Below are 26268 nucleotides of genomic sequence, written 5' to 3'. Positions count from 1 at the left end.
AATGAGATGCCCAAACAGTACCCCAAGAAGTCTCATCATCGTGGCACAGTCTTTGAGACTCTATAAGGCGATGGTACCGCTAGTTTGGGCGGTTGTACTGCCCTGGCAGGGTGTCAGGCGGTGGTACCACCTAGCACTAAATCGAAATGGAATAAAAAATTAAATCGAAATAAAATTAGAACCAATTTATAAATTATTTAAATTTTAGCACCATAAATGATTTTGATTCAAGAATATTCTTTTTTTATTCATTTAATTGATTCGAACCAAATCAAATAAATTTTAATTAAAAATATCAATATGATCAAATTTAGTATCTTATGTTCAAATATTAAAGTGATATAATTTTAATATCATAATTTCATAAATGACATGGGTCCAATTTCACAAATCATATAATGTCGATTCAATTGGATCAAAATTTATTTCGGTTCAATTGAACAAAATCGATTCATCCAATCGAATCAATCCATTCATAATATATATTAAATTATCTAAAATTATAAAATTTTGAACTAAATCGATTAAGAAAATCTAAAGAGATTCTAGTTCAAATCTATTTTACTTGATCCTAACTTAATTGATTCGATCTAAATAGTTTGAATACCCCTAAGTATTCACCATGATCAAATGGCCATAGATTGTAATCGTCCATATGAGATGAAGGACAAGAGTCGACCTAATTCATTTATCGTATAAAATACATCATAAACATTTGATCGAGTTAGGATGGGTTTCACCAACCCGGTCAAAGTTAAGCTAAATTTAGTTTGATACTAACCCATTATTTGCAACGACAAATAGATGGATGCCACGTGTTAAATCATATCAAGATTTGTGTCCCCAATGTGCATGTGGACTTTGTGCCATGGCGGGCTCCACGCATTCAACGATATTTTCGTTATTACTCGAATGTTTTACCTCTTTGTCATTGGATATAAATGTGGGGTCCAATGATATAAGGCTAGCGTGAGCGGACAGATGTCGAAGCGGTCGACGTCGTGGATCACTAGGCGGCCTGCGGTGAACGCAGGCGACTTCCTCCTTCGTCGACGACTACTTCTCTGCTTCTGTCTCCCTTCCCATGGCCGGCCTGATCGACGCATCCTCATCCTTTGTGTCCCTCATATAGGCCAAAGATTCCACGTCTAGTAGTGTCTCTCTTGTCTCCTCCTTCCTTGCGTACCGTCGACATGGGTGTTCCGAAGGTGATTGCAGACCTCCGGAACCGAGCGGGCAGCGTCGACATGGACCGGCCTGGCGTTGGGATCCTCGCCTTCGAGGCGGCCGCCGCCATGTCGCTTCTCGTCTCCCTTCACCTCTCCCTCGCTGAGGACGAGGTCCGCAGGCTCTGCGCCGACATGCGGTCGAAGGGCGTAGCCTACCTTACCTCCAAGGACGAGCCATTCCTCCTCCGCCTCGCCTACGCCGAGCTGGTTGCCGAGCTCGACAAGGCTGCCGCTACAGTCTCCCGGCTCGGCGCCAAGTGCCGCGACCCCCTCCTCCGGGGCTTCGACCGATTATACGCGGATCTCAAGGCCGGTGGCATCTGCTCCTTCCTCCGGGACTGCCGGGTTGCCGACCTGGAGCGCCTCGGACTTGGTTCCACCGCGAAAGGGGTTGAGAAGCGGATTAAGAGGATGGAGAGGTACGTGGTGGCGACCTCCCGGCTGTACGCGGAGATGGAGGTGCTGAACGAGCTGGAGGCGACGGAGCGAAGGATGGAGCAGTGGCGGCGGCACAGCGGCCCTATCCCGGTACCGAAGCCGGGTTTGCCCCCTGCTTTCGAATCTGTTCACTTAGAGCTCCGGTCCCGGCGCCACAAAGTTCGGAGGCTCAAGGAGGAGTCTCTTTGGAACAGGACCTACGACGAGGCCGTGGAGCTCATGGTACGTGCCGTGATCACCGTCTTCACAAGGATCTCCGCCGTCTTCGGCCCCTATGTTCTCGGCATGCTCCCCGGCCAGGACAGAGGCCATCGGGTGCTGATTCATCGGAGCAACCCAGATTACCCCGGCAAGCACTCGTCCGGCCCGCTGGAAACACCGACGTTGAAGGACGTCCTGTTCCTGAGGAGTTCAGCCCCAATCTCCATGGTCAAGGAATCGCTCGACAAGCCGTCCGAGAATTTGAGCAAATTGCTGAAAGCAGATCCGACCACCCTCGGCGGATCGGGTCTGGCGTTGCTGTACGGAAACATGATCGTGCTGGCAGAGAAGTTGCTGAAGACGCGGTCAGTCGAGGGACACGGACAGGGCGACGACGAGGAGGCAGTGGAGGCGGCCGCGAGGGTGGAGCTGTACCAGATGATGCCGTCGGGGATGCGAACGGCGGTGAGGGCCAAGTTGAGGGAGTGCTGGAAGAAGGAGGGCGGGACGGTGGACGGGTCGCTGGCGGAGGGATGGCGGGAGGCGGCGGAGAGGATCCTCGCCTGGCTGGGGCCGGTGGCACGTGACACGCTGCGGTGGCAGGAGGAGCGCAACGTGGAGCGGCAGCAGCGGTTCCACGCCCTGCCGAGGGCGCTGATGCTGCAGACGCTGCACTTCTCCGACAGGGTCAAGACGGAGGCCGCCATCGTCGAGGTGATCGTCGGACTGAGCTGCATGTGCTGGTACCAGGAACAGAGAAGGGAATAGCCATATACAGCTTCACGTACTCTTATGACATGGTCGATATACAGCTTCATATTCTTCTCTGATACATTCATGGCTTCTCCGTTCTTCACCACGTTGTTACCGAGCACATTTTGATGCCAAATCCCATAAGAGTTTGTCTGATTGAATGGGTCAAAATCAAATTATGACAATAAAACTAGATATTTGTTGATCGCTTAATGTAGAGATCATCCGGTAAATAATTGTTGATAATAAAACTAGATATTGGAATGTGATGATCCGATCCGATCCGATCCATTACTCGACGATCGGATCCGACCCAATGTTGAACTCAACCCAATCTGATCCGATCCGACCCGATTCACCGCCATATCGGGTGGGGTATCGAAGGAGGCGGTCGCGGTCGCTTCTCCTCGACGGTGCCGCCTCTCGGACTCTCCATCTCGACACGTGTCCTCACGCTTCTTCACGGATGCAAACCTATTTATATTCTTCGTTTAAGTCCCAGCTCTCCCGTCCGCGATCCCCCCTCTCTCTTCCTCTCTCTCTCTCTCTCTCTCTCTCTCTGCTCTGCTCGCCGAGTTCTCGAGAACGCCCCCAACCCTAACTTGCGAATCCCTTGTATGTGATCGGCCCGCATCCCTCAGATCCCTTCCGGCCCTTGATTCCTTGCACGGATTTTGCCTCGCTGCCACGAGGGCGATCGATCGCCGGGAATGGCGAGCAACGTGTCCGCCGTCTACATCCATGTCTTGGACGATGTCATCAGCAAGGTCCGCGACGAGTTCATCAACTACGGCGTCGGGGAGGGCGTGCTGAACGAGCTCCAGGCTGTAATTTCTTCTTGCCGGCCTAGATTTCCCTATAAAGTTCCCGTATTTCTTGAGTCTCCCCCATTTCTAGGGTTTCATCACTTGTAGAAGTTGGTGTGCTTAGTTCTGCATTCTGGACTTATTGTGATATTTTTGGGGCCAATTAAGCTGTGGGAGATGAAGATGAGGCAGTGTGGCGCCATCAGCGGCAACATCGAGAGATCGACCCTCCCGAAGAATGCGGCCCCGATCACCCCGGTCCATGACCTGAACGTTCCTTATGAGGGCCCGGCCGAGGAGTACGAGACCCCCACCGCGGAGATGCTCTTTCCGCCTGTTAGATCACTGCCTTGTTCTTTTTGTTCTATTTGATCATGTTATAAGGTTATGCCTGCTTTTATGTGTTTTTGGGTATTATTGCAGACTCCCTTGCAAACCCCAATCCAGACTCCATTGCCTGGAACTAATGATCCGCCGATGTACAACATACCCACAGGCCCCTCCGATTATGCTCCATCTCCCATATCTGATATCAGAAGTAGCATCGATTTGAAAGCTGGAAGGCCTGGTTCATATATGGTATGGCAATGTCATACATATGGGTGGTTTTAGTCATTTTTTCTTACCAGATATCGTTTTCTGTTTGCTTAGTGCATGAGTCGCTCTTATTATGAGCATAGACAGCAAATGAAATGAGATCTTGTTGACTTTGATCACCTCATTGTTACAGCAGCCACCGTCACCTTGGATGAACCAACGACCTCTTGGAGTTGATGTAAATGTCGGTAAGCATAAAGAAATTATCAGTATTAAGCAGGGTTTTATTTGCCTAGTAGTCTTTCGACAGAGTTCAAGTTTGGAGTAAGTGTCTCTTTTGTTGTGCATTATTTAGCTTATGATGAAGGGCGTGAAGAGCCTGATAGAGGATCTTCTCATCAGCCTGATAGAGGATCTTCTCATCAACACACGACTCAGGTACTTTTGTTCCTTGAACATGTCATTTTCATTGCCTTCTTTGGGGTATGTTTAACTTTATTCTAATTGGATTTGATAAGCTGCATCTAAATTTTTAATTTTTTCTGGAGAAACTTGTTAACTTGTTTTCCTTGTAGTGTTAAACTTGTCATCCTAGTCTATCTCCTTTTATTGGTTTTGTAAGTGTCTCTTCTTTTATTTTTCTTCCACAAATTTCTTCGAAAAATTGTTTCCTGGGGAAACATTCTTAAACTTCTTGCCATTTGTAGTGTTGAGCTTGTCATCTGGTTTTGTAAAGGCTTCTTCTTTATTGTTTCTTTAATTGGTTTGGTTTCAGGACTTACTGATTTTGCATGTATTTCTTCTTTTATTGTTCTTCTAAAATTGTTTCTTGGGGAAACATTCATAAACTTCTTGCCATTTGTAGTACTGAACTTGTCATCGGGTTTTGTAAGGGCTTCTTCTTTTATCGTTTGTTTAATTGGTTTGGTTTCAGGACTTTTTCATGAATTCTTCTGGGAAACGTAAAAGGGATGACTATGCTTCTCACATAAATTCTGGAGGCTATATTCCGCAACAAGATGGAAGTGGAGATGTGACGATAGAGTTTTCTCTAACACAGGTAGCTGCATTGAAGAATATTAGTTTATTGTTTACTTTTGATGCCACTGATTCCAAGTCAATCTAAATTACATATTAGCTTCTGTGCTATTGTTGCTGCAAATTGCAACTATGGCATGAAGCAATGGATCACTGAGATGACGCATGTCACATGATTGCCATCATAGAAGGCATCATACAGTGCTATATTAAACCATTATGCTTGGCGCTCCCGCTCCCTGATTCGATAGGGGCAGTGTAAGTGGATAATTGTCTTTATTAAACATGTAATGGAGCCAATGATAAAGATAATTTTACTTTAGCAAAGTCTAGATGATTGTGCTATATAAAGGATAGATTTGAAAATAAAAAGATTGTGCAAGAGATTTTTGTTGTCAATGCTATAAGGCAACTAAAATTATATTTCAAAATTTTGGCAATCTTGTTACCTAATATGCTATTACATTTAAAGTTGTTGGACAAATATTTGGATGAGAAGCAATATTTTTCAGTCCTTTGTGTAGGTCTGGAATTCTCCTTGTTTCACTTAACAGATTAGCCAGATTGTGCATAGTGCCAAAGATTTTCATTGTTGGTTTCATTAAGGTTCACACTTCTGAAGAGTTCTGCTTATATTGAAAAAAAAAGTTTTATAAGGTGGTTATATAGTTGGGACTCACGACTTTGTTGTTGTATAAGGTGGTTATATAGTCATTTATGTGTATGCTTTATAATTTTTGGTAGTTAAGAAAGATCATATCCAAAAATATGTTGTACATGAGGTCAAGATTCGGAGGTGAATGTCTAGTGTCCCTAAAAGTAGAATAAATAAATTATTGTATTTGTGAAGATTGGGTAGTTAAAAGAATTATTTAATTAAGAGGTTTTAAGGTGATTTGGACATATTCAGAGAAGAGCCATTGTAGTTGCATAATCTTTGGGGGGATGGATGGAAGGTGATATAGCAATTTCTTGTCATTGGGACATTATTGCTTGTGGTTGTATCATGGATGGAATGTGATGTAGCAATTCCAACTTCGATGATTGACCTCATGGAGACCAAGGAGGGCTAACTAGAAATCTAGTGGAGCAGCACTACTAAGAAATTTTCAAGACAAAACATGACTAAAGAGTGTTGTCCAGATTCTGAAGCAAGGTCTCAAATGTCAGTTTGAGGTTTGTGCCAGTTGGTATTTTACCGTTAATGATCTGACCAAAGACTGGTATCAGACCATATAGGTCAATATCGGTTGGTTTTTAATTTTTAAAATTTAAGATCCAGGTGGGATAGTTCAGTATATTATCCGGTATACTGGTACCTACCAATTGGTCTGATTGCTGAAATTGGTATCAGACCTAGATTAAATCTTAGTCCCATGCATGACTTCTTTGGCACTTAAGTTAGAAATTTAAGAATGAAGAGGGCAACGGCACAAGAGAGAATGAATGCAAGGGTGTGAATACCCTGACCTTGATGCCATTTTATAGGCATGGAAGGGCTTGTTAGGAAAAGGAATGTAGATATGTCTCCTCTAAAGATGTCAAGATAAGGGTTTAGGTGGTGACAATGAACCTTTGGCGCTGAGGACTCTTCATCCAACCAAAAGCCAATAGCTGATAACTGGGATGGCTGAGAGTTCTTCATCTCACTGAGGGTCAAGAGTCGGGAGGGCTTAGATATCTTCATCCAATATAGGCCCAAGAGTTGAGAGGTTATGAAGGTCTTCATTGAGGGCCTATGAAGTGCATTTATAATTTGAATTGAAGGTGTTGGAGGGATAGCAAAAGAGCCATGAAGATTCGGTGATAAACATTAAAAGGGTTGATGACACTGGAAATATATAATTACATTATAGTACTAGAGCTTAGTGTTAAGGAAAGATCCATTGCATCCCAATCTTATATGATTGGAAATAGTGGCTATATGTTCTTGTTGTTAGTACTGTTGCTTCCCATGATGAAGCATTTATATATATAAAATCTCTTAGCATACACAATTGTAGATATTGTTCCAACTTTTAAGACAAATCAATAAGGCTTTCCATGCATGTTTACACATGTATGTAGCATATATCAAAAAAGGAAATGAAGTTCTAGAACCATCATCATGTCTATGATAAAATTTTATTAGGATATAAACTTTGGATGCTGGGTGTTTCATTTTTATGCTATTGTCCATTTTGGCTACAGGTATGTTAAGAATGATATATACTGATGAACATTGCATTTTAGATTATATAATTCAATACCAAAATATGTTTTGTATTTATAAGTCTTATTAATTATCAAAATAAATTAGCTATATAAATGTTTTGTAGGAGAAATCAAATTTAGAAGGATTTGATTTCACTAGAAACATGAAGAAACTATATCATTACTTTTTGTATGATTCTATATTAATATACAACTATATAATTAATAGTTCCATTTTGGTTAAGTGTAGGATGCTCAACTGTTGTAGACATGAATTTACATTATCCGCCTGTTGTTCACTTCATAATACTTAACACATCTAAGATTTCCTCTGTCATACAGAATGCATTTCATTATTTACCTGGTGTTAGAAGTATCATAGAAAGAATATTTACATGGTAACACTCATAACTTGATGTTGTTTGTGCTGGAATACTGCTAGGGGCTGTCCAAACTTCACCTGAAAGATTAATTCTTTTTTTTTAACGGGACAGGAACCATAGGTTTTGCTTGCACTTCTAGCCACCATATACTGTGCATGTATTTGCATACACTTCTCTAGTTTACCTTATGATTCATCATTCATCAGGGCATCATATAAGTATCATGATTAACGTTTATGCTGTTTTGACATGGTACGGAGTGCTGGCATGCCGTTGTTGTGAGATAATGTAATGTCAGCATGCCATGTGGAACCCAGTTAATGTACTTCTGTTGTCATTATGCGACATCAGGACATTGGAAGTGCCATGCTAGTGCCATTCAGGCATCTGTTCGCATCAACACTGAATTTATTCTTGCTTTTGTTAGTTTTATTTTTTTATTTTTAATGATCATATGGCCCTTTTCTGTTGTATACATTAAAATGTGGTATTTTTCACAATTGAATACTTCAATATAAGATGTTCACAGTTCACTAAAATTATTTTTTGTATGATGGGGGAAAGTCCTGAACGTTTTAATGGTTTTAAATTAATTAGGGCTGCCAAATTGAGATCTGGCTGGAGAACCAGGGCTTTCCTGGAATTAGTCTTTACATTTTTCATATGATATCTGCTTCAATTTTTAAACAATCTGATGGAACTATAATTCATTTGAAAATACTTAGTAATATAGGTTATTGAAAGTTCTTTTTTTGTGTTTGTATGATTGTGTCATCTCTTTGTCACTGAATTTAACTCTTATATCAGTGTTATATGACACTGATCACCATTTATGTGAATCATAGTGTTCCCAATCTTGATAGTACCTGTGTATGTCAGTCACTGGGCAGACTGGTACCATTCTGGTCCATACCAGTGTACCGCTGGTATATACTGGATTTTGATATGTATAATGAAAAACCCCAAAAATTATAGTTCATAAGCCTTTTTCTTCGTAGGATCTAACCCCTACGACCAAAAAATATAGTGCATAGTACCTGTGTGCCGGTCACTGGGCGGACTGGTACCATACTGGTCCATGCCAGTGTACCTTTTTCTTCATAGTACCTGTGTGTCTCAGTCACTGGGTGGACCGGTACCATATCGATCCATATCAGTGTACCACTGGTATGTACTGGATTTTGATACATATAATGAAAAGCCCCAAAAATTATTGTGCATAACCTTTTAATGAGTTGTACCTTTTTCTTCATAGGATTGTCATTATCAAGTGGATTGTGGAGCATCGATACAGTGCTTGATGTTTAATTTTGAAGTGTATTATTTAGCATATTTGCTTTTAGAAGTTTCTGTTGTGGTTTCTACCTCGCCAATTTTCATGCTTATTTGTCAGGAGATCATTGGAAGTACATATGAAGTGTAAGAACTACATTTCCCTTATTTAGGTTTGTTTTGGAATCAACCTCAATCAAGTAAAGCTAGTCAAGAAGGGTAGCATTAATGTCTTTGTCTCTCCTTATGTTTGCTATGTGCTAAATTCACGCCACTTGTATTTTTATTTTTTATTTTTTTGTAAATTGAACATGTTTTACAAAATTCTCTGCTCTTCATTCTATTTTTCTTTTTCCCCCTCTTTCTCTTTTTTCTTGAAAAGAAAATTATATAAGCTTAAATCAGTCTGGTACAAAAGGATCCCACTTTCTCTGAAGAGAGAATATTACAAAACTCTACTGGCAAGTTTCCTTGCCACAAAAAGTTAGAGGCTGTAGCTCTAGCAAAATCAGCTACCCCATGGGCAGCTCTATTCACCCCCCTATAGATATGTGTAATTGGTGAGTCTTCAAAATTCCTTAACAGCTGCTGGATGCTGTTATAGTGATTGATCAACCACCATGAAGGGTCTTTCTTTCTGTTGAGTGTATCAACAAGTAAAGGAGGCTTGCTCGCGATCCAAATGTGAGTAGCTCCTTACTTGATTGCAACCTGGATTCCCTTCAGCACAGCAAGTACCTTGCAGGTCTCCCCATCACCTTCAGCAATATACCTGCCACCAGCAATTAGGTAGTTTCCAAGTGCATCTCTAATGACAAAACCAGTGCCTTCTTCGTTGTTACTTCCATACCATGAACCATCGGTGTTAAGTTTTAGCCACCCTTTATTAGGTTTTACCCATCTAAAAGAAATTTGACATAGCTCACCATTGTCTTCAGATATAAATTTTTTAGCGTGGACAGCTTTATAAGCCAAAGCTTTATGACAGAAAGCACTGGAGTTGGTCTTAATATTGTCGATTCTAGCCTCGTTCCGAGATTTCCACAAAATCCATAAGCAGTTTGCAATAATAGCTCTAAGTATCAAGCAATTTACTTGGTTGTCCTCAATTTCTTTGAGCCACATCCCAAGATACCATCGATCCATAGACTTGAACTGGATGTTCAACAATAATTGAATGTTATCCCTAACCTCCTTAGCTAGCTGACATTCAAAACAAATATGCTTTGCAGAGTCATTTTGACCCCCCCTTCCACAATGGGTATCTGCGATAGATCTGCTAAATCTATGTTGTATGTCGATAGATCTCAAAATATGCTCTAAGTATCAAGCAGTTTACTTGGTTGTCCTCAATTTCTTTGAGCCACATCCCAAGATACGATTGATCCATATGCTTGAATTGGATGTTCAACTATAATTGAATGTTATCCGTAACCGCCTAAGCTAGCTGACATTGAAAACAAATATGCTTTATAGAGTCAATTTGATCCCCCCTTCCAAAAAGCCAAAGGAGTGGGTATCTGTGATAGATCTACTAAATCTATGTTGTATGTCAATAGATCTACAAATTTGTTTTTCTTTTTAATAATATTTATTATTTGATAATATGGAATTTATTGCTGATGTCATTGCTTGTTAGTCAAACTTTCATCTAAGCTTGCTGAATTTCCATGGGCTTTATTAATAATGATAAAAAAGCATTTTTTAACACCTAATAACGGTAATTTTAGGCTTAACAAATATGTACGAGGATAGGAAGCAGTTTTCTATTATCTTTTGTGTGTCAGTGAAGCTTTTATGTATAGTTTTGTGCTCTGTCTCTTCCCCTTGTTAATGCTCGTTTTTGCATATGAGAAGTTGAACCATGCCATTACTACTACTGAAATGAATGTGATAGTTATATGTCGAGTAAAAAATATATATTGTGGTGGTAGATTAACAAGGTGTCAATCTGTAACATTTGAATATTGGATGCTCTTAGCTTATTCTGGTTCTATTCAACAACTGGATTTAACTGGGAGTATAAGCTTTCTATGACTCTTTGCTGCTGGCCTGTAGATCTCTGATCTTTCTCTTTTATGGATCCAGGATGTGGTAAGCCAAGTTCAGACATCATCAATTGTTCAAGACCAAGGAACTGCAGATTCCAAATTTCTTTCCAATAAAGAAGCAGAACCAGCTCTAATGCTTCCTCAGCATGATGGGATACATGATGAATATGATGATGTACTTAATAAACTTCTGATGCCTTCTAAATCAATTATGATGTGTCTGCTCTCATTTTATTTACTTCCTGTTGGGTTTGTCTTTGTAGTTATTTCATTTCCAAGGAGTTGCTAATGAAGATTATAATACTCCTGGAGAGCATGGTAAACTCATATTATCAATAGTGGATTGTGGAACTTCTCGGCACATGGATAAGCTTCAGTTTTCTTTACCAATGCTGACTTGTTTTTTGCTTTATATTTTCAGTTGAAATGCGAGCTGCTACCCCTTCTGTTGGCACACCAAAGCCTAGCAAAAATGATGCAGGAGAAGATGACGAGCCTCCGCTTAACGAAGACGACGATGATGAGTTGGATGACCTTGACCAAGAAGAGGAAGAGACAAATACTCAACATTTGGTTCTTGCGCTGTTTGACAAGGTAATTGCTGTTAATGGTACCCTTTCCAGAGAGAGTGAAAAGGAATTGAAAATTTTCCTGTTTCACTTGATGTCTGTGTAGGTGTCTCGGACCAAAAGCAGATGGAAGTGTACCCTCAAGGATGGAATAATGCATCTCAATAACAGGGATATTCTTTTTAATAAGGTACCTTAGCATTGGTAGTAAGCTGATGAAGTTGGAGATCTGTCATTATATTTGTTGTGGTTATCTATTATTAATGAACTATGGTTTCAGAAAAGCCGTGCTTTTTGGAAATTTTATTGTGATGCTTGACCCTTGATTAAGTGCCCATTTCACTGATGTATCAGCTAGAGGTGTTAATGGTCCTTGTCTAGTTGAATTTCTAGGTCAATTGGAATGTTCTTTCACTAGCTGGATTACTGTTCGTATGTAATTTTCATTTTCACATATGGTTGTTTAAAATGTTTAAGATCTTTGGTACATCATCAAAACTTGGCAAGTTGAACACCTGAATTCTTTTCTGCTGTAATATCTGTACCAAAAGTTGCTTATGTAGCAACTTCATGAACACATGAATTCTTTTCTCTCTCTTTTGGCCATAGAGTGGTCAAACCTACTTTTTTCCCTGATTAAGCATAAGAACATGGCCTTTTTTGTTGATAACAGAATGTTGAAAGATTGCATCATTTCAAGGGGCACATGTTATCTGAAAATTTCAAGGGGCACATGTTTTAGATGGGACGTTTGACTTATACTGTGTAGGCAGGTTTTGGTGCCAGAAGGTACTTAAGTTTTACATTCCCCATACAATAGAAAACCCTGTTGGGCTAGATGAAGGCCATCATACAGAAACAATTATTATATGCAGATTTGAAGCACAAATGTCAAGGAAAAAAAATATAACTTTCCAAGTGTAGGCAACATGTACTTTATGAATTTTCTGGGCACCAAATGTAGCTAATGTAATATAGATTGCATAGATATTAGTCTGTCTATGGTGATTGCGGAGAGCAAATCCATGATCTTGGTAAGAACATTATAACCTAAGATTGTGCAAAAATTTTGAAATAATTTTATGGCTTTCCAGATTTGCATTACTACTTTTTCTTTAGTTATTAGTACATCTTATATTGCAAGGCATTCATGTGTGATGTGCCGAATGAAAATTGTAATACCAAAATACTCTTCATTATGGTACATTTGAGTTACTCTAGAAATGACATATACTTTGTGATTGGGAAAGTAATATGGTTGTCGGAAGATTTCAGTTTTCCAAGCTCTGTTACTTGCACAGAATGTTGAACTTTTAGTGCTGTAGTTTGATTTTTAGTGAATGTGCAACTGTTTTAAGTCAGCTTCAGGAGCTAACTGTCTCCTTTTCCATTTGATTGTTAGTTCTCAACATTTTATGTATGCCTAGTTGCATGTTCTAATTCTATGAGAACATAGTTGGTTTGTTGGTTGTGCTCTCTTCACATGCATGATGCAACTAGTTATGTTTCTTTCCCATGTTTTAATATTACACTATATTCTTTCTTCCTTATAGAAGGTAAAAATAACGTTTGCTGCCTGACGATTATGAACTCATCCGGGAACCTGTAACTTGCTCTGTAGGCCACTGGAGAGTTTGAGTTTTGATTGTGATAACAAGGAGCTGTTGGATGATCATGGAAGCATGGGCTTCGCCGAGCTGTTGTTAACCCCTGGCTGCTGCTGCTGTGCGTTTCTGCAAACTTGGCTCTCCCCCCACTCCCCCCACCCCTCTTTTTTTTCTCTGTTATTTTTTACCTGGGAGACGATGTTAAATAAAAATCCAACCACGGGATCACTTGCTGTTTCTTTTATTTCTCGAAGATGCTAAAACTAGATGAACCTTGTAAATCTCTTTTTTCTTGGTTGCCTCAGACCATTAAAGACTCGTCAGATGTTAGATTTCAGCATTCAGATATTTTCTTGTGAAGAAGAGCATTCAAATATTTTCGTGAGCATTTTTTGCTCGCGAAATGGATCTCAGTTTGAATCAGCTGAGTCCTGAATGAGGTTTGCTTGGTTAGGTGTAAATTGTGTAGTAGTGTCAGAAACGGTTTCAACGAGTTTGTGTTTGTTTCTTGTACTAACATGAGTTAGGATTCGATCAAGGGGAGAGCTCCTTATCGATCACTAGTTAGTGCTAGATTAGGATCACCATCTTCCTATCAACATTCAAAGCGTTGAGATTAGATTCGGGACTCAAATCCCTTCACCATTTATTTACCCTTTGGAGAATACAGAAATTAGTTACATATCATTTGCTAGGACAAGAAGAAATTAATCGTAGGGATGTGGGTGTTGTGCCATTTATTGTACTGATATGAATGCTTGAGGATATACGATCCTAATTGCTACTTTATTCAGATGATTGATTGATTGATACCATGCAAATCCCATTATTAATCATGCAAGTGGACAAAGTTATGGAGCTATATCTTAGATTATTATTGTCATCATTATCGCTGTTGATAATGCTATTTTATTGGTGGTAGGATCACAAATCATTGCCAACTCATCTGAAAAATTAAGCCAATAAGTGAGAAAAAAATTATACAATAAATCAGACAAGCAACGTGCTGAAAGTCCAAACTATGTGGGATCCACTTATTAATGGGTTCTAATCCATTTGAGTTAATACTTCGGCTCCTATCACTTTCTAGATTCATCTAGAAGAGTCAAACTTGTGAAATCCGTCCACCAGACATTGCTACTCGACCCAATTCTTTCCCCCCTTCGAAGCCTCCATAAAAAAGAGATTTTTCGAACCTCTGAAAAGGAAAGTTCATGAATGTATTTGTGATACAAATGTGGCAGCCTCATCTCATCCTCATCCTCTTTTGCTTTTGCTTCTTCTTATCTGACCATTGTATCAATATGATTTTTTGTTGGCATTGATGAGTAGTGTCCTTTTGCATCACTTAAACCAACCAACCAACAAGCAATAAAAAACTTAAATGATTCACACCATTCAAGAAGGGCTGTAATAATTTATTTTGGATCTGATTAACTAATTCGTTATTATAATATCAGCAGACAATTTGAGTTCTTTTTGCCAAAAAAAAAGGTCTGGGAGAGATAATATATCTTTATATTTGAGATGGGATAGATTTAGATCTTCCAAAATATCTTTATATTTTGGAAGGAAAATATATAATCCTCTTGATGAACATATAAATCTATCCTTTATCCCTCTCAAACCCTATATTGACAGAAGTCACATGCTTAGCAATACTTTGATCGCAATTAATAGGATAATACAACATCATTTTGGAACAAAATAGATTGATCATCAAAGAATATTTTTTTTTTTTTTTTAATTTTTAGGAAAGACTATCAACAAGAAATATTGATCATCTATAAGAGTAGCAGCTGAAGACCTATTAAATTATATATTGATCTTCAGCTACTATTGTTTTGTTTCCACTTCATGGAAAATATGAGGGTGGAGTCTTTGTCTGGACTCATCATCACACATCTAAATGTAGCTTCCTTAATACACAATAGATTCTTTGGTGAAAGAAGAAATGGTCCACCAACCAATCTTTTTGTTCTTTCATATGAATTCAAGCTGAATATTCCTATAGATGATCAATAATTTAAGAGGAAACACAGCCTCTTCACTTATCTCCTTTTCCATTTCTTATTGATAGTTTTTCCTAAAAATTAAAAAAAATTAATCTTCGATGATCAATCTATTTTTTGTGATCCTATTAATCGCGATCAAAGTATTGCTAAGCACACGATTTATGTCGATAATATATAGTTATATCTTTATATTTTGGAAAGAATAGATTTAGATCTTCGTCAACAAGATTATATTTCTCTTACTATTAATTATCATGATGATCAAATATATAATTAAATTATCGATAAATTAACGTTAACCTTTACCAAATCATGTATTAATAGAGACCTTTATTACCGATAAATTATTAGAAGTTCAAAATATATTTGTTGTTTCTTTCAAACAATTCTAATCTTAATGCAACTTAGCACATGCATAATTATTTTTGATCAATCACATATCATATCACTAAATTGAGTATAACTACTAAAACACAACCAAAAGGCAGCACAATTCACAATAATTGCAAAAATCTTATCAACCAAAAAGCTTCAGATTGTTTTGATCAGAATTTTTTTCTTGTTTTCCTTAATAAACTCAGTTGGATAAGGATGTCTATTGAGTTCTCCAAATTCTCTATCTACTCCACTGCTAGTGGTCCTTAATCTACTCTCACTATTGCTACTAAAGCAAAATCCTACCAAGAATTGTCTAATGGAAGAATCTTAGCCATTAGCCACACCTTTGTATCATGCTCGTTAGGACCACAAATTTGTAGAAGCCATCAAATTTGTAGGAAAGGGTCTCATTCATATGCTATTCCAATGCTAACTTATGTAATATTTTTCACGCGTGCATACATACTTACACATTGCAATCTTAACCCATTAGTTCTTGATCTATATTCTCGGTGCTCCATGTCACGATCCGAGTTTGTTGAGTTAATTGACCTATTTGGCTCAGAGCATTGGTGGCTAAATTGACTAAGTTGAAATTGATAGCAGTACACTCATCAAACATTTATAAGTCAATTCGAAATGTGTTACAATTTCTCCCACTCAAGAGTTTGATATCCTCGTCAAAGTCCAGCATATTCCAGATCAAACCCTAGCATATGAATGTGAGACGTAGCCCAATGATAACTTCACGTCGTGATGAGTTTTTTTACTTCATCTACCGATAGTCTTTTCTTGCTCGAGCCCTCTCACCATATTCAAATATTATGTCAGCTCTGATACTAAATGTAAATGTTAAGACCCGAGCCTGATGGGTTAACTAGTCTATCAACTTTGTTTGATGGTCAAAATACCTAAGTTGAAGTTGATAGTAGTACACTCATCAGATCCTTATAAGTAAATCTTAGGGGTGTTACACTCCATCTCATTCGTAGATGACAAATGTCTCAACTTAACATCAATAGAATTTAAAAACGCACTTAAGCAGGTACATAAATGAACATAATTTTAATCTATTACCTTTAACCATTTGTCTAGCCAAATCAAACTAAGGTGTGAGAGCAAGAGGGTGGGTGATAGAGAAGAGAGGACAAACTCACCCTTCGAAAAGAAAAAGAATCTGAACACAATAACTCGATTCTATTCTTCTCTTCATGGCTGCATCACCATCACCAGAGAATAAGAGACAAACCTAACTGGGTGATGCATTCTTTGGTAAGTGTGGCACTTAATGGATGGAGGAGACTGTGGGAGAGGATCTGCCCATATTGTAATGAGATGAGCTCATGTGCAGTCAACCAAAAACTTTGTCTCATCTCTCTCTCTCTCTCTCTCTATCTCTCTATTTATGTTGTTCTTCGAGAGTATTTGGTGAAACATGTTGTATTACTGGGGTTAACATGCATTAGACTAATCCTATCTAATTATGTCCGAATAAGTCATTGTAAACACAGTGGTCAGCATAACATCACCTTCTTATTATTGCATTATTAAGCTCGTGGAGGAGAGCGAAGCCTTCGGAGGATCCGACCGACCATTATGTTCGACGCATTTTCCACCTTTCGGACTTACCCAATTCTCTACCGTCTACCCATTGGCCGAAATCAAGGGGACACTGTGGAGCCCATCGGTGGTAGTTTTTTTTGTGTTCTCTATATTTTGACCAAGGGCATCGAGTCCACGTCGATAACTTGACGACGTCATTTGTAGAGCCAATGAAATTTGGCCACGTAAATCGGCGAGCTAACGCCGTTACGAAGAATCGTCCAAAATATGTCGTCACGCCCAGGCGGCACCGCCGTTGATGCTTCGTCGAGCGAGCAATAAAAACACCTAATTCGCCTCCTCTCGCCCTGTTCAAAGCCATCTCCGGCTCCATCTCAACCCAAATTGTGTTTCGCAAGGATCATGAGATAGGAATACGGTAAATTTTCCCTTTATTTTTTGTAAAGATTTGAGCGTTTCATCTGGAGATGGGATCGGAATCTTCGGACTCATTGCTTTGAGGGATTCGTTCCAAAGATCGGAACTTTCGGGGTTTTGTCCCCGGATTCTTTCGTTTCTGAGAGAAAGTTTGGATCTTTGTTGTTGTTCTTGTTCGATTTGATGCCTTCTGCCATAGCGACGGCGTCGTCGTACTGGTGCTACCGGTGTAGCCGCTTTGTCCGGGTGTGGCCGCGGGACGCCATCGTCTGCCCCGATTGCGAAGGCGGGTTCTTAGAGGAGGTGGTGACCCCTCCTCCCCCCGTCCCCGCAGTTGCTGAGCCCCGTCGCCGCCGGATCCCCTCTGCAGGCGCACACGCTCTCGGCAGCGACGAGTCCTCTGTGGCTGCTCACCCCCGCCAGCCCTCCGAGCTCAGGTTCCAACGCAACCGCCGCACATCCGCCGGTGACAGGTCCTCGTTCAATCCGGTAATCGTCCTCCGCGGCCCTTCAGACGGCGCCCGTGACGCGGATCGAGCCGCCGCCACCACCAGATTCGAGCTCTACTACGACGACGGCACCGGATCCGGCCTCCGCCCCTTGCCAGAAAGCATTTCGGAATTTCTGATGGGCTCCGGCTTTGACCGCCTCCTCGAGCAGCTCGCCCTGGTCGAGCTCAACGGCATCGGTCGCGAGAGGGGGTGCGAGCATCCACGGGCGTCAAAAGCCGCCATCGAGTCAATGCCGACAATAGAGATCGTTGGTGACCACATCGGCAAAGACTGCCATTGCGCCGTCTGCATGGATTTGTTCGAGCTGGGGACTGAGGCCCGTGAGATGCCCTGCAAGCACATCTATCATCAAGATTGCATCTTGCCGTGGCTTTCGCTCCGGAACTCTTGCCCTGTTTGCCGCCATGAGATGCCGACAGATGCGCAAGGAATAGGGACACCGGGGGCAGAAGGCGATGAACAGGCTTCTGCCCCCAGGAACGATGAGGAGTCGGTGGGGCTGACAATATGGAGGCTTCCTGGTGGGGGGTTTGCAGTTGGGAGGTTCTCTGGGGGCAGGACGGCGGGGGAACGAGAATTTCCGGTTGTTTACACTGAGATGGATGGTGGATTCAACAACAGTGGAGCACCGAGAAGGATCTCGTGGACTTCAAGAAGGAGTAGGACAAGAGAGGGCAGAGGAATTGGTCAGGCTATTCGTAGTTTCTTCTCATTTTTTCGGCTGCCACGATCGACTTCCTCTTTTTCATGGTCCAGCTCAGAATCTCATCCTGCATCTTCTTATAGGCATGAAAGGGATTCAGTTTTCAGAAGGCGTTCGTGAAGTCGAGGCACCAACTGGGATGGAAATGCCAATGACATTGCATGATGGCGGTATACGGAAATGCTTTTGTTGTAAATAGATCAACATCTGATTTGTATCTCTTTAAACTTATATCAATTTGATGGAAAGAATCAACTGCATTATCATAAAAGAAAATACGTGCTCTTAATATTTTGGTGGCTCAATCCTTTTAGTCGTTATTTCAGCCCATTTCTTAGAAATTGCTTGATAATTATTGTCATTTTGTTATAACCTGAATGACACTGAATACCCTGTCTATGTGTACTTTATTAGTTTTGGAGAATCGGATTGGATTGCATTCCTTTGTCAACTTATACAAATCGTTTAATTTTCAGATTTCTTGGTGTCTTGGTTTAAGGTTGACGATAAGTTAGCCTTAAAGTCTTATAATATTGTTGAATTTTCCACTGATATCAGATTGCATGGGCTGTTTGTACGAAAAGTTGATTCTGCTTAGCTAAAGTTTGTGCTCATTCATTCCAAAAGAAGTTTTTCTGAAAATTTTCATTTCGTTTTCTGAAAGCTGTGATAGGCAACTAGAATATAGATTGTGTCAGCCGTAGATTTAATGTCCTTCTAAAATCCATCATCAGATTTTTTTTGTTGCGAATGACAAAATTTTAGACTGTTGTTCAATTTATGGCTTCCTCACAGTGAAATGAAAAATCATATCATCTTTGATAATGTGCATTGTCATTTCATATTTTTGTTCTTTGATTACTTAAATGACCTGTCGTAACCGAGCTTGTCCCGAAATATTGTCTCGATTATATCATGTTAATGACACTTCAATTGCAAAATCTGTTGCAGATTCTCTTTCGCAAACCTGTCAATTTCTTATGATGCAGAGTCATTGAGTTTTGCATCAAGACATTTTGGGTGGTTGAATCTGCCTGTTCTTCTCAGCAGCCACAAGAGCTTTATTCAATCCCAATTAAAGGTTTCTTAGTTTATGTTCTGCTATAGAAGCCTACAGATATTATATTGCAACTGTATCTCTTTCCTTAGGGTGATCACATCTTCATGAAAGATGTTCTCATTTGTTGTATTAATGAACCTTTCCATCTTAGCTCTCTGTCTGATCATTTGATAGAGATAGGCTGATACATGGTGGTTGGCCTTCCTAATATCTGTTCCCTTGTTGCTTGTCTTCTTCTTAATCATTGAGGGGTTAGATTAATTCTTCTCTTTCTACTTTTCAGCTAAATTGTTGGCATGATCTTTTTCATGATTGAAGGTAGTGTTCTTGGAATTTCTGTTGTCACACTACTCACTGCAAGTGGTGTTCCTGCTTCAAGTATGTTAACTATGTATTCCAGGCAGCAACAGTATGTACTCTCAAAGTGCATCACTTTATGTAAGATTTAGATCCTAAACTGGAGTATCTTGTGAGCTTGGATCTTGTGTGATCTCTCCCAACCTACTAATTATTTGTATGCAATATTTCTCTGCAGCTTTTGGTGATCTTTCAAGCACATTTCTTGTATTGTGAGAATTGCTTTGCTATTCTCTGACTGACAGACTCATTCTGCTACCAATATTTAGGTAGAGAGAAAGTTTGGCACCATGTTGTGATGCAAACAATAATAATTATAGGCTTTGAAATGAGTTTTAATATTGTGATAATTTCTTTGCTATATCAGCCTCTTTATAGACAATATTCTCTTCACTGACTCACAGGTTCTTCTGCTGCCACCACTCATGACTCCATGTTGTGATGCAAAACAATATAGTTATAGGCATGAAAACTAAGTTCTCAAACACATATAAGATTACTTTTTTTTTTTCTGCAAGTAACATATTGTTATCTTTTAGCAAAAAAAAAAAGATTACATATTTCTGTCCTCTGTTAGCATCAGAAGAGAACCAGTCAGATAATGCCAACACTCTCATTTGGCATGACAAGATGTAAGTTGTAGAAAAGAAATACTCTCTCTCTCCCTCTCTCTCCCTCTCTCTCTCTTCACATTTGAAGATTTCTGAACTGTGTCAGCAACAGAAGAGAACCAGTGAGATAATGGTATCACTCTCATTGGCTTGGTAAGATATTAGTTGCAGAAATAACATCTACAAAAAAGAGTCTCTCTCTCTCTCTCTCTCTCTCTCTCTCTCTCTCTCTCTCTCTCCCTCCTCTTAAGATGTTGGAAGATCTTGATTGTGGTGTTGCAAGTCTGATCTATCTAGCTGTCAAAGTCTACACTTGTAGTCAGCAGATATGGAAACTATGGTTTGCAACCAAGAGGGGAGCCAACAACTCAAGAAAGGTGGATCCCATCATTCTGTAGCTGAGATGGCTGGCATTCATTGGACCACTTGGCCTAGCAAGCCTTCCTACTGTCTATATTACAATGGTCAAAGTATTCAATGCATCTCTCACCTTCTATACGCACACGGTTAACGGAAATCTGCAGGCCTTCCCTCGGGACCCACCATGAGCCAACTGAGGGTACATGATCCGGGCACCGTCCGTAAGGGTATCTGTAGATGCATCTCTGCACACGTGACGCTGTCCCCATGAAAGTGTCGGCTTAAGGCAGTGCGGTGGTGGTGAGTATGGCGTATCGTTAGCCGCAGCTATCTTCTCTCAGTGGAGATAGCCTTCACCTCTCCCTTCTCCTCGCCCTCCTCTCCCTTGCGGCGGAAAGCAGCATCTTATGTTGTCGTAGTAGTAGGATCCGGTTTGCAGGTACCGAGCCTTCCCCTCGCCTTCCTCCACGGAAATTGATGGATGAACAACCTGATTGTCTCCCGATTCACAGGTGCTTGTTAGGTTTTAATCATCGGTTGATCATCAACTTTTCGTTTCGAATTGGATTTCGATGCATACATTAAATGGAATTACTCCTTTTCCTCTTTGTTTGCGTTGTTTTGGCCTTGATCTTTTGGTTTGGGAACATTTTATCTGCGTCAAACTCATCTCTTGGATCTGTCTGCTCCTTTTAATTGTAATTGATGGCATAATTGAACATCGTATCAGATGTGTTATGTTTAGATACCCCGTTTTGGGGACGAAAGCAGAGGATTATAGAGTGATTTTCTACATTTTGCGAACGGGAACCTGCAATAGTCTATACTCTGATCAACTACAAGTTAAGTGCAAGTGCAGATTATTCGATAGTGATCAAGTTCGGCGGCATTTAGGTTAGCAAATTTAATACACATCTCTTTCTTTTGCCACTGAGAACTTGCAAGTATCTACATTCTGATCAACTTAGGCTGCGAGAGTGACGATTTAGGCATTCATTTGCTGCAAATCTTGAAAAATATTCATCTTTTGTATGATATAGCAACTCACTGCAAGTGCAGATTATTAGATAAGTGATTAATTTTGGGGCTTTTAGGTTATCAGATTTGATTAGGCATTCTCTTTCTTTTGCGACCGGAAACTTGCAATTATCTGCATTCTTATCAACTTAGGCTTCAAGATGGATGGTCTAGGCATCCATTTGCTGCAAATTCTTGAAAAATATTCACCTTTTTTATGATCTAGGCATTTACTGCAAGTGCAGATCATTGAATAGCGATTCAATACCTCGCACTTAGGTTAATAGCTCTGATAGGCATTCTCTTTCTTTTGCAACAGGGAACTTACAATTATCTATACTCTGATCAACTTAAGCCTCAAGAGGGATCTTCTAGGCATTGATTTGCAATCCTAAAAAGATTCACCTTCTGCGATATAATTCCTATCGGTCCTCATATTGGGTTCATCTCAAATCTTTATTCCTTCTTTAAGCTTTTCCAAAATGGTGCAGAGTAAGAAGATGGTGAACTGCTTCCATTATAGTTGATGACATTGGCTCTCTAGAATTTGATGCTATCTTTTTGTTAGATACTAGGAAAGACGTTCGTAGTGCATGAGGCTCCCATCAATGTGGGATCCAGGACCCTTGTCTCTCACTATAGAGAAGAACCCTAATCTCCCAAGTCGCAAAGGAATAAGCGCGGCATTATTGTTATTAGATTCTTAATGCTGAAAATCATGCTGATAGAGATACATATAAATTTTTTTCAGTAATCTTATACTTCAGGTAATAAAACAAGTCTTCTCCTTATAAATTCTGCATATTGTTCTATGGAACCAGTTTGTTTAACCTACAATCTTCATTTGTAGGACATGTTGGCTTTGATTTAGCCAAGCAAACTGGATTGAAGCAAACCTTTTTTTAACCTTTGTCACAGATTTGCATGCTTAGGCAAGTCAAATTATGTTCTGGAGTGATCCTCAAATTGCTAATTATCTTGCTTAAATTAGCAGATAATTATATGCAATTAATGCCTCTAAGGCACATTATATCATGCTTATATGGAGCCAATCTATTGTCATAAATGATGTTAGAGGAGATTGATAATGTCAGTATAACCTATGTAACATTGTCTCCTAATTTATCAGAAATTTCCACCAGCACAGCATTTTGCATAACTAATGATGTCCTGATGGCATATTATCTTTTTTATTATCATTTTTGGTAATAATCAACGACACTGCATTTCTCCATCCAGTAAAAATATGAAGACACCGAGAACCATAACTAATAATAGCCCCAATCTAGCTTACGGAGCATTTTCACTTCATCTCAACTGTTTAACTATATTGAGAATCTGTAGTCTCCCCCTACTAGTGAGCTATCTGACCTCACTCAGGATGGGCAAATTAGTATGGATTGTAGCCCAGACCCTGTACTCTGAACCATGCATTGTTTTGGAAAACAGGGTGTGGAATCTTGTAGCTTCTTAGTTCTTTTGCTGATTCAATCAAACATTAATTAAGAAATTGAACCAGCGCATAGGACCTTTGTGATGATATGTGTTTTACAGTTACCTGCGTCTTTGACGCACTGTTTTATTTTTGTTTTTGACCAGATATTCAGTGTCATTGAGTATGTGAAATGGATTATAGAATTTCTAGAGGTTATACCATTGGGGAGAGGTGGGTTTTTTATTCACAAAGAAAATTCTTACGCTTTGTAGGTTCATTTCTTTGTAACAAAGTGCTACAGTCATGTCTGCAGTTCAGGGTCATCTTTTCCCTCTACTATCCTAAGATTACTTTACCTCCTGCTAAACATTTCATGTTGACTTATTTCCACTTTTGCAGTACTTTGTTGGTGTTGATGATACTGCTCATACTTTCTTTGTCCTTGGTTTTAGGTATCATTGTGTATAACTTTGTTCATTCTTGATGTCTGTTTTTTCTTCTTCATTACCTTGGAGGTTTCTTGCATTAAGGGGCTGCAGTTTAAGTGTATCAAAAAATAAGGAAGAAAATGAATGAAAAAAATATGTGATAACTAATTTTTAAAAGGAAAATGGATGCTGTTATCAATAGGCAAATCGGAAGAAAATGGATGAAATAATATGTGCTAACTAATTATTAATAGGAAAATGGATGTTGTTACCAGTAGGCAAATCAGAATAATTATTGACTTTTCTTTTACCATTATTAAAAGAATAAACAATGTAATGATGAACAGTATTGGTTAGAATTATTTAGTTGGCTGAGACTACTGACTAGATATTAGCTTGTTTCTATATTAAAGCCCTAAAAAGCATCCATGATTGGTAGTTATTACAAAATACATGTTTTTTTATTTTTTAGCCAAATGAGGCCTTAAGCACAGGACAAAGGAACCAGCAAATAGTAAGTGTCACTTGTGCTGCTTTCAAATGAGACTCTCATGCATATGGTATGCTTATGACTACTGCCCATATTCAATTCATTCGCAAGGTTCTCACATGCGGTAATCTTCTATTATGCTGATTTTGGTTGTTGATCTTGTGTTTCCTTCCTCCCTTTCATCCCCCATTCCAGTAAGGAAATTTTGACTAGTGATGGTGTTAAGCTGAACAAGAAAAGGAAGCTACAATATGCTCTTGAGAATCTGGTTTCGCCATTGTCTAAACACAAGTTCGGATATCGATTTAGAAGCATTGGTCATACTATTGCAGCAGAGACAGAGGATGTGCAAAACATTGACAGAGAAATGGTTGCTGGAGGACTCAAGGATGGATCAGAGGAATTAGGAGATTCTTGCAACGACAGTAACAGCATAAGTGAAGGTTATGATACTACCATGACACTCGACCTCGATGATGAAGCTGAGAAGTCATCTGGGAAAATTGGTTCGCCTTCTGTCTCTTCTAACAATTTCAACCTTGATTCTTTCGACACTAAAAAAGTTAAGGAATCAGGCAACAAAGGAAATGACAGCTTAGAGGATATTCAACTACTTGAGTCGGCATATAAAGGCATAGACGATCTACATCCTGGATATGAGGATTATGACCATAACATTGTTTCAGAACTAGGCAAGAACAACTTGGAGCATTTAGATGCAGAAATCGAAGATCTAATGCTCTACTCAAATGATGTGGCGCCACATGCATTATTGGTTTCGCCTGAAAGGTGGAGCAGCGGCAGAGGTAAATTGCTGCTTTTCTATACTTTCTTTTCCTGCAAGACATTGATATACTCTTGATAGTCGAACAATGTGTAAATATAACAAAAAAAAGAAAAAAAACACTGCCTTGCAGATGCTCGATTGGGCGCGAGGAAACCAACCATTGACAAAGAGTTTGAGCAATATTTTTCCATGTTGATGCTTTAGCAAGGAAAAACGAGAAACTTCTTCTGTTTATCAATAAGTAATTATGATGTTGTAACTTGAACAAGATTGCAACCATCATGTTGTTGTGAATATATTCTAGTTATAATGATGTGGGCAAAATCTTCTGCTGCCAAGAGAGTATTGAGTATCATCCTCGAACAAGAACAATGTGTCCAGTATCCCTGAAATTGCTTGTTGCAGCAGGCAGCTCTAGGTTCTCTTGTTGTATAACTTGTTTGTGATGCAGACAAAGCAAGGTGGAATAATCAAAACTTGGAATTTATTTTCCTTTCAGTTCTAAATTGTTTGATTTGTTTCTCTTGAACAAGTTGATATGCTTTCGGTCAATCCAATGTGTTTCTTGAAGTGAGTGATGAGCAAGTTAGTCATGGGGAAATTTTAGGGTTGTGGCGTTCATCAATTGTTTTTACACCCGCACGTACGTTTACCCGTACATTTACCAGCGTGTGATTGGTCAGACAGTTTCGGGACCCACGTGAAAGCCAAACCTTCGCTCTCTACGCCTGTAAGTATCGTGGGCTTCGGTGGCAGCTCATCCGTGCCGCGCGCGACAGGGTTTGGGGTTTCTCACCGCTCTGTTCGGTGGTACCCACCTGAATGACCACTGGTTCCCACGGATGACCTTGAACCCTTACTGCGTTAGAACACGGAATCCCCACTGTTCGAACACGCGGCTCCCTAAACGGTTATTACATCCTCTGCTCCGCCATCGACACTGCCGCCCCCCCCGGGGTTCGCCCATTGATCAACCCCAAAACCTCTTCCGGTTCATGGCGGATCACTCCGTTCACAGTTCGCCCTTCTCTGCCACCGTCACTGCCGACGTGGGGTCC

The 26268-nt window shown here is 39.9% G+C and overlaps 4 protein-coding genes across 18 annotated transcripts; all 4 read left to right on the top strand.

Moving 5' to 3' along the window:
• Positions 1-1006: 1006 nt before the first annotated feature.
• Positions 1007-2790, top strand: LOC135605045 (protein PSK SIMULATOR 1-like). Its single transcript, XM_065094723.1, has one exon. The coding sequence runs from the start codon at positions 1194-1196 to the stop codon at positions 2634-2636; it is 1443 nt and encodes a 480-aa protein (XP_064950795.1). The 5' UTR covers positions 1007-1193; the 3' UTR covers positions 2637-2790.
• Positions 2791-3124: 334 nt separating this feature from the next.
• Positions 3125-13421, top strand: LOC103974266 (uncharacterized). Of its 2 annotated transcripts, none has more exons than XM_018822681.2 (11): positions 3125-3448; positions 3596-3763; positions 3851-4006; positions 4161-4212; positions 4320-4402; positions 4899-5024; positions 10939-11076; positions 11165-11219; positions 11323-11495; positions 11577-11660; positions 13092-13421. In XM_018822681.2, the coding sequence occupies exons 1-11, from the start codon at positions 3332-3334 to the stop codon at positions 13113-13115; spliced, it is 1176 nt and encodes a 391-aa protein (XP_018678226.2). In that variant the 5' UTR covers positions 3125-3331; the 3' UTR covers positions 13116-13421. The 2 variants fall into 2 exon arrangements, with proteins under 2 accessions (XP_018678226.2, XP_009387325.2); XM_009389050.3 differs by having other exon boundaries at positions 3126-3448; positions 4158-4212.
• Positions 13422-17355: 3934 nt separating this feature from the next.
• Positions 17356-20134, top strand: LOC103974280 (probable E3 ubiquitin-protein ligase RHC2A). Of its 2 annotated transcripts, XR_010484688.1 has the most exons (2): positions 17356-18835; positions 19617-20134. XR_010484688.1 is itself a non-coding variant. In XM_009389068.3 (1 exon), the coding sequence occupies exon 1, from the start codon at positions 17634-17636 to the stop codon at positions 18783-18785; it is 1152 nt and encodes a 383-aa protein (XP_009387343.2). In that variant the 5' UTR covers positions 17356-17633; the 3' UTR covers positions 18786-18970. The 2 variants fall into 2 exon arrangements, 1 of the variants encoding a protein (XP_009387343.2); XM_009389068.3 differs by lacking the exon at positions 19617-20134 and having other exon boundaries at positions 17356-18970.
• Positions 20135-21307: 1173 nt separating this feature from the next.
• LOC103974289 (protein FAR-RED ELONGATED HYPOCOTYL 1) lies at positions 21308-25708 on the top strand. Of its 13 annotated transcripts, none has more exons than XR_010484685.1 (6): positions 21308-21565; positions 21799-21947; positions 22390-22511; positions 24406-24447; positions 24619-25229; positions 25341-25708. XR_010484685.1 is itself a non-coding variant. In XM_065096927.1 (6 exons), exons 4-6 carry the CDS (start codon positions 24474-24476, stop codon positions 25412-25414), a joined length of 726 nt encoding a protein of 241 aa, XP_064952999.1. In that variant the 5' UTR covers positions 21313-21565; positions 21799-21947; positions 22390-22511; positions 24406-24473; the 3' UTR covers positions 25415-25708. The 13 variants fall into 13 exon arrangements, 10 of the variants coding, with proteins under 10 accessions (XP_064952999.1, XP_064953000.1, XP_064953001.1 ...); XM_065096927.1 differs by having other exon boundaries at positions 21313-21565; positions 24406-24493; positions 25320-25708; XM_065096928.1 differs by having other exon boundaries at positions 21313-21565; positions 21784-21947; positions 24406-24493; positions 25320-25708.
• Positions 25709-26268: the final 560 nt, after the last annotated feature.

This window comes from Musa acuminata, chromosome BXJ2-2 (genome assembly GCF_036884655.1).
Source record: "Musa acuminata AAA Group cultivar baxijiao chromosome BXJ2-2, Cavendish_Baxijiao_AAA, whole genome shotgun sequence".
NCBI classification, from domain to species: domain Eukaryota; kingdom Viridiplantae; phylum Streptophyta; class Magnoliopsida; order Zingiberales; family Musaceae; genus Musa; species Musa acuminata.
Note: the sequence above shows the minus strand (reverse complement) of the source record. Positions and strands in the feature narration are given on the sequence as shown.